We start from the raw sequence: 8,017 nt of genomic DNA on the forward strand, positions 1-8,017 counted from the left end.
TCCTATGGTAAAATTTGCCATAAATATATCAAGTCTAGACCTGTATTGGCCAAGTTGTCAAACTTGGTAACTGATCATTATTTGATATATTTCTATCGATTGATTTGTTTATATAGGTTTGTACTATAGTATTAGCTAGTACATTATCTTTATTTATCTATCTTGCTCTAAATACTGTTCCATCGGCTATTTCTATAGTATCGTCTGAAATACACTTGATAAACCAAACAAATGATATTACAACCGATGAGGCATATTTAGGGTTTGTGCTTAATTTATATATCAATCCATAGTCGATCTGGTCTAACCACATCGGCTGGGATCACCAATGATACGTCTTCGGCCTATCGGCCGATCGGCTATCGGCTGACTCACTTTGTTTGTTGTTTTCCTGGCTGGTTGCAAGATCAAACCAACTAGCACGCCCTTGACACACTCGAGGTTAGCCTTGGACCTGCACTGGAGTTAAGCAGATCTCCTAGGCCACCATGTTTTCTATCAATAGTATCCCACAGTAAGTTGGAGGTTGGTGTAGAGGTGGTGATAGCCCTCGAGATCACCTTAGTTCTCCCTATCCGGGTATAGAGTAGAGCGTGTTCTGGTAGTAGCGAGCAAGCTAGTGCCTGAAGTATAGCGATATGATTAAAGTTAAGCTTTCTAAACGACCCTGTACCACATTAGAAAATCCTCTCTACCCTTTGACCTACATTTATCTTGTGTCCTTGGATGAACCTAAAGAAGGGCTAAACACAAACGTTCCCTATGGAAATTTGATACCTTGGAATACTTCCGGGTAAAGTGCTACAGTGGTATCTCCGTGCTTGCAGATTTTATCTAGTAAACGTAAGAAATACCAACACACCACATGACCAAACTATGAGGGAGGTGTCTAGCGTATAGAGATGTTATGTAAGGGAAGTCTCGTAAGAACCTCCCTGCTATGCTTGCTCTGCTGAGCTCGGGTTCCCCCCATGGGGACCACCTGGGTCAGGACATGGTGAGGGGCGTGGCCAGGCGCCCCCATCCATTCCACTCAGAGATGTAGGAATAGGGTTACCGCGCTGCCTTGGCCGTGGGCCCACTTGTTAGCGTCAGGTAAAGGCTAGTAAAAAAATTGGGGGTGGGGGTGGGGCATGCAGAAGCAAGGTAGTCAACCGCGTCTTCCGCCTTCCCACACCCCTGTTAGGGTGGATCGGGGCCAAAATAACGGGCTGCAATAATAACAGTTATCGCCCTCTCTCCCACGGTCCTCACCGTTGGGTAGATATTTGTCTTGTCGCCCTTAAATGGGAAGACGTTGGAAACCCGAGGAGAGATGGCCTGCATCGTCCATTCTCCTTTAGCAGGACGGTTTGGGCTTTGCCCCCGAGCATCTTGAGGGTGACCTGCTCGGATATCACAGGGATTGTCCCCGAGCTTAGCCATCGTGGCCGAGGGCTGGAAGCTCTCAATCAGTTCATGCGGATCTTGCTCTCCTTTTTATGGAGGGCCACGTGTTGACCCAAGGTTGTCCTACTTCATGTTAAGTAGTAGCTGACTTTAAGATTTTAAGCTTTACTCTTAGATTTCATTTGCGATTTTTGCTCCGACAACCTTAACTCCTCCTCCAGCTCCGTTGACCAGTGACGGCCGAACGAGTTAGGGTTTAGGGTCCTAGGTTGGTGGGAGGGAGAGGGTTGATGAAGGAGATTGGTGGAGTGATTGCAATGAGAGGAAATGGCCTGACAATGGACACGGGCGGGAGACGAAGTGCTGGCGGAGGCATCTGTGCCGTGAAGGATGGAGGGGGCGGTGGGGCGGCGGTAGCGGTAGGGACAAAGCGAAGAGGTGGTTAGGAGGCAGCGGCCAAGGGTGGTGGATCTAGTGGTGCGAAGCCACAAGAGACAAGGGAGACGATAGGGTGGGGGCACTGGACCGCTGCGGGCTTGAGGAGGAGGAGGAGGAGGCTTGCTGGGGGACCTCGTTGGCGTTGTTGACGCATTCACTACTACAGAAAGGGTAAAAAGTGCCTGTTGGGAAACCCTAATAGATGCCAGTTTTCCCAACTGGCACAAAGGAGGCAACACTGATGATACTTGTCATCAGTGCCGGTTTTAGTGCCGGTTTTAGAACCGGCACCTACTAGGTAATAGGTGCCGGTTTTGAGGTCAAAACCAGCACCTATATGGTACTAATAGGTGCCTGTTTTAAGCCAAAGAGCCACGTAGTTGTCAAATAGGTACCGGTTTTGACCTCAAAACCGGCACCTATATGGTCCTAATAGGTGCCAGTTCTAAGCCGAAGAGCCACATGGCTGTCAAATAGGTGCCCGTTTTTAGGTTAAAACCGGCACCTATATGATCCTATTAGGTGTTGGTTCTAACATAAAAACTGGCACCTATTTGTTGGGTAAAAAAATACAGTAAATTCATCAATGCAACCCCCAATTCCATATAAACCCAAATTCATCCCTACAGCCCCACATCCATACAACACATTTATTCACATTCACGTTCACAACAAATAAAACATTCACATTCAGATTCACATTCACATTCACAACAAATAAAAACCTACAAGACTACATTCAGATTCACATTCACATTCACAACAAATAAAAACCTACAAGACTAAGTCAAAATTCGGTAAGTCTAAAAATTCGTAAGTCCAAAAATTCCTATCTTTTAAATCCTAGAACATTTGCATATATATCTTGACGGCTGTTTTGGTACTCTCCTATTCCTACATTTTGGTGCACATGTGATGGGTATAGCCATTTTCCAGATGGGGGCCATTCAAGGTGAGACATGGAAACTGAACCTTCTGATCTTCATCAATGGTTCAGTTCCCTCTAATCCTCATTTCAAATGGCACATATAAATATGGTCCTAGCTGCTAAAACCCAACACTAGCTGCCAATCTGTTCATGTGCTGCCCAACTAAAGTATTCCATCAAGCAATCAACCTGAAGGTGAGATATTGGAGAAAAACAAGCTGAACATTGTTTGCCACACTGTTGCAAGCATCAACCAGCAATCAGTTTGTTTTCCTCCAATTCTCACTTCCAGTGCCTGAACAAGCACAGCATATCCAACACTGAAGCTAGTAACTACTCTGAAGAGCTAGAAATTGTGAAGCAGTTGGGTTCAGGACTTCAGGTAGAGAGAGATTTATAGCCGTGGTTGATAGAACCACAAATCATTCAGATTCAGCAGCAGCAGCAACAGAAGCATCTGTTTCTGTTACACCGGCCCTTCATGCCAATTGTGTGTTGTCTGTGATGAAGAACCTTTCTACTCCCATTTTCAGAGGACTAGCAGTACAGGTAATGGCCAAAAAAAAAAAAAACAAAAGCAGCTTCAGAATGTGATGGTTGCATAGTGGCTAGTCACTAGTGACATGACTACCCTACACATAGGTGCCGGTTTTGGGTCTAAAACCAACACTTTTCTCTTACACAGGTTTTAGGTGTCGGTTTTATTTAAAAACTGGCACATATTTGGACATTAAGGTACCGGTTTTAAATATTTGGCGCGTGGGGCCAAGTACATGGGTGGAAAATACATTATACTATCATAGGTGTCGGTTTTAGATGTTCCGGCACCTATAGTGACGACACATATTTATCTTTTTTTAATAGTGATTTTGGCCAACCAGCGAGATCGGGTGTTGGTGCGCTGGAGTGCTGGACGTGGGAGGGTGCAGCGGCACGCTAGGCATCGAGCGAGAATGCGAGATCTAGAGAACTTCGATGAAATCGATGTGCATCGGTTGGTGGGAGTGAGAGCATAAGGTGGAATCACTAAACAACACAGATCTTAAAGTAGCTAGCATGGTGGTCCGCGCAGATTACGCGGCTAGCATCATTATATTTTCTCTCATATAATAGCATATATGTTTTCTCATTATATTATTAAAATATATTAAAATGACAACATAATTTCAAATTTTACAATAACTTTACAAAACTACTAAAGTGTACTATTCATATTGTATTTTATATACGTGTTAGTTATTAATTATTTTTAATATAAAATTTTAGTTATTTGTAAATTATATATATTCCTGTATGGACTCTAGACTTGTCTTTAAATTTTTGTTTAATTCCGAATTTTCTGTAAATTGTATTTCTATATAGACTTTAGGCTCTTCTTCTAATATTATTTATTTTTATTTCTAAATTTTTATTATTTCTAATTGTATTTATATGTGGACTCTAAACTCATCTTTCAATATTCTTTAATTTTTAATTTCGAATTTCAGTTACTTCTAAATTGTATTCCTATATTGACTTTAAACTCTTCTTCCCATGTTTTTCTTAATTTCGAATTTTAGTTATTTGTAAATTGTATTTCTATACAGACTCTAAACTATACTTTTAATTTTATTCCGAATTTTAGTTAGTTTTAAATGCCTATATGGACTCTACTTCTAATATTCGTTATTTTTAATTCTAAATTTCTATTATTTCCTAATTGTATTTCTATATGGACTCTATACTCTACTTCTAATATTCCTTATTTTAAATTTTGAATCTCAGTTATTTCCTAATTGTATTTCTATATGGACTCTAGTGACTAGTCTCCTCTTCTAATATTCCTTATTTTTTTAATTCCGAATTTCAACTATTTCTAAATTGTATTTGTATATGGGCTCTAGTCTCTTCTTCTAATATTCCTTATTTTTTAATTCCGAATTCCAGCTATTTCTAAATTGTATTTCTATACGGACTTTGCTTTTTCTTTTTTCCAATTAATGTGAGAATTTCTAGGCCGTATTTCAATACGGACTCTGCTTTTTCTTTTTCTCCAATTAATGTGAGAATTTCTAGACCATAAGAGTAAACGTGGAGGCTTCTTTTTCTATTTCTTTAATAATATAATAGATAGATAGATAGTTTGGACGGTCCGTGATATGCAAGATTCTAGGTTTTTTTTTTGTGTGAAATGATATTTAGACAGTCCCTTAATCAAAATTTGACAAAGAGTCGAACATAGGACCACTGGTTGTCTGGGTCGAAATCACATACCGACACCTAAAAATTTTACAACCTGTCACATCAAACGTTTAAACACCAGTATAAAGTTATAAATATAGACTTAAAAATAACTAATTGCACAAATTATGAATAATTTGCGAGATGAATATTTTTTTTGAGAATTACACAGTACAACGCAGACACTCACAATGCATGCACACTCACCCCTATAAACGCACGCACGCAAATCCTACCCTTATGAGCATATTCAAAGACTGGCCAGCAAATCCTGGAAAATTCGCTCTCGGTAGAGACGAATCTTTCAAGACTAACTTCTCCATGATTTAACAATATGGTGCTACACTAAATATTTTCTAATGACAGTTAATTAGACTTAATAAATTCATCTCGCGGTTTACTGAGATATTCTGTAATTAGTTTTTTTATTAGTACCGAACACCCTATATAATATCCGATGTGACACGCTAAAACTTTACCCCCATGATCTTAAACACCCCCTTGACATATCTCTGTCACTACGGGCGAAAAGTCCAGTTAGATGTCCAAGATCAGTACGTAAGTGAGGACTGAAGACCTAACACCATCGACACATCAATTAGTTCTGATTGATTTTACCAGCGAAATGGCTTGAAAGTATGCCGCACCTTCCGTCTTCTCTGTGGTGTGTGCGCGACTTGCGAGAGACATCCAGCGCTAGTGGTAAAGTTCGGCCATTATTATATCAAAAGACCCGGCCATATATCAAGGCAGGATTTGCGTTTCTGATGCTTGCCTGCAACCATGTTAAAGAGATCGGTGCTTTCGAGTATGGCAGCCCTGAGCGCTCTGACGACGACGGTGATCACCTGCCTGATTCTCATCACCCCAGCACCAGCCGCCGCGTCGGGCGCGAGCTGCGTCCCGAGCGAGAGGGACGCCCTGGCCGCCTTCAGAGCGAGCCTCCTGGACCCCGCGGGCCGCCTCGCGTCATGGAGCGGGCACAGCTGCTGCCGCCGGTGGCGCGGGGTTCACTGCGACGGCTGGACCGGGCACGTCGTCAAGCTCGACCTGCGCAACGACCACGCCGTCCACAGCGACACCGACTGGATCTTGTTCTACGAGGTCCGGGTTGACATCGACAGTAGCTGGGTACACAGCGCGTTGGCCTTGCGAAATACAGGTGAGATGATCTCCTCCTTGGCTGCTCTGCACCATCTGAGGTACCTAGATCTGAGCTGGAACAACTTCAACGACTCGAGCATACCTCTGTTCATGGCTGGCCTGAAGAACCTGAGGTATCTGAACCTCTCGGGGCCGAGCTTTTCGGGGAGAATTCCTCCACAGCTTGGGAACCTGTCCAATTTGCAGTATCTTGATCTCTCATCTGGACCTACTAGTTCTTCAGACCTGTCATGGTTGCTAGGGCTGTCATCGCTGAGGCATCTTGACATGAGTTGGGTGGATCTTAGTGCCGTCAGGGACTGGGTCCATACCGTCAACACGCTCTCTTCCCTGAAAGTTCTTCGCTTGAGGCGCTGTAAGCTTGAGAGTGCCATCTCTACCCTCCCACATTTCAACCTCACACGTCTTGAGGTCCTTGATCTTTCAGTCAACAAATTCAATGCTTCGATTCAGCAGAAATGGCTTTGGGATCACAAAGGCATCAAGGAGCTCTATCTGACAGAAGGCCATTGGTTTGGGTCCATTCCGGACGCACTTGGTAACATGTCTGCACTTCAGGTTATGGATCTTGGCCACAACAACCTAATGGGGACCATACCGACAACCCTGCAGCATCTGTGTGATCTGCAGGTTGTTAGCCTATATGCCAACTATATTGATGGGGACGCAACAGAATTCATGGAGAGATTACCGAGGTGTTCATGGAATAAGTTGCGAGAGATCACTGGTGAAGAAACCATCTTTCGTCAGTCAGCCGATTTCCACAATAGTTCCGGATGCAATAAAAACCGGGGCTAAAGATGATATTTAGTCCCGGTTCAAAAGGGTAACGGGCATATTTGATCTTTAGTCCCGGTTGATAACACCAACCGGGACTAAAGAATGCTGTCAGGGCATGTCAGCCCCCCCGGGATCTTTAGTCCCGGTTGGTAAACTTTAGTCCCGGTTGGTATATTACCAACCGGGACTAAAGATCCCGGTGATCTTTAGCCCCGGTTGGTGCTACCAACCGGGACTAAAGTCCCACCCCTATATATATGTCTTCTTCCTCCTCCAGCTGCTCGAGCAAGCTTCAAAATTTCTTTAAAAAAGAGGGGAGGTCATGCCAAAATTTCTATTGAATTTATTTTGGTGATTACATATAAATCGGAGGTGCCTAAAAGGTTTGCAACTTCATCCTCCATTGTTTTTTTTGTCATACTACATTTGCACCTATGTTTTGCACACTTTTTTTTCTCCAAAATTTAGTTGTAAGTTGATGAGAGAGAAAATGTGTGTGGGGAAGAAAGAATATATAGAAATTTAGTTCATTTGCTAAACAAGGTTTTATAAAATAGTTGAGAAGGAAAACTCTAGTGAAAGTTAATCTTAAATAATAGAAAACAAACTAAAATAAAAATTAAAAGAAGTAAAACACATTAAAATTAGTTTAAAACTTTACAAATAGTTTTTAAGGATTATTTGGTGCAATATTTTATGATTTTTGTATGAATAAAGATATCTTATGATTATTGTATGACTGTCATTATTGTAAGAATAATTATTTGTGTACGGTTTTTTTTGACTTATGTAGATGGATCGGCAATGGATGTACGCTGACCGGCGGTCCAAAGAGTTTATTGACGGCGTGCACTATTTTTTGAGAGTGGCCAAAGCTAACAGGCAAAGGGGTTTTATTTGTTGTCCATGCAATAAGTGTAAGAATCAGAAGGAGTATTCTGCATCCAGGACTATTCATTTCCACTTGTTTGAGTCGGGGTTCATGCCAAGCTATAATTGTTGGACATCCCACGGAGAGCAAGGTGTTGAAATGGAAGAAGATGAAGTGGAAGACGACAATATTCCGGACTTTGCTCAGTATGTTGGATTTGAAGGAAA

At 42.2% G+C, this 8,017-nt stretch overlaps 1 protein-coding gene across 1 annotated transcript; it reads left to right on the forward strand.

Annotated features, from left to right (window-relative positions):
* The first annotated feature begins 5,416 nt into the window (after positions 1 to 5,416).
* LOC127779587 (receptor-like protein EIX2) lies at positions 5,417 to 7,510 on the forward strand. Its single transcript, XM_052306399.1, has one exon. It carries the CDS (start codon positions 5,759 to 5,761, stop codon positions 6,935 to 6,937), a length of 1,179 nt encoding a protein of 392 aa, XP_052162359.1. The 5' UTR covers positions 5,417 to 5,758; the 3' UTR covers positions 6,938 to 7,510.
* The last annotated feature ends 507 nt before the right edge of the window (positions 7,511 to 8,017 follow it).

This window comes from Oryza glaberrima, chromosome 7 (genome assembly GCF_000147395.1).
Source record: "Oryza glaberrima chromosome 7, OglaRS2, whole genome shotgun sequence".
In the NCBI taxonomy this organism is placed as follows: Eukaryota; Viridiplantae; Streptophyta; class Magnoliopsida; order Poales; family Poaceae; genus Oryza; species Oryza glaberrima.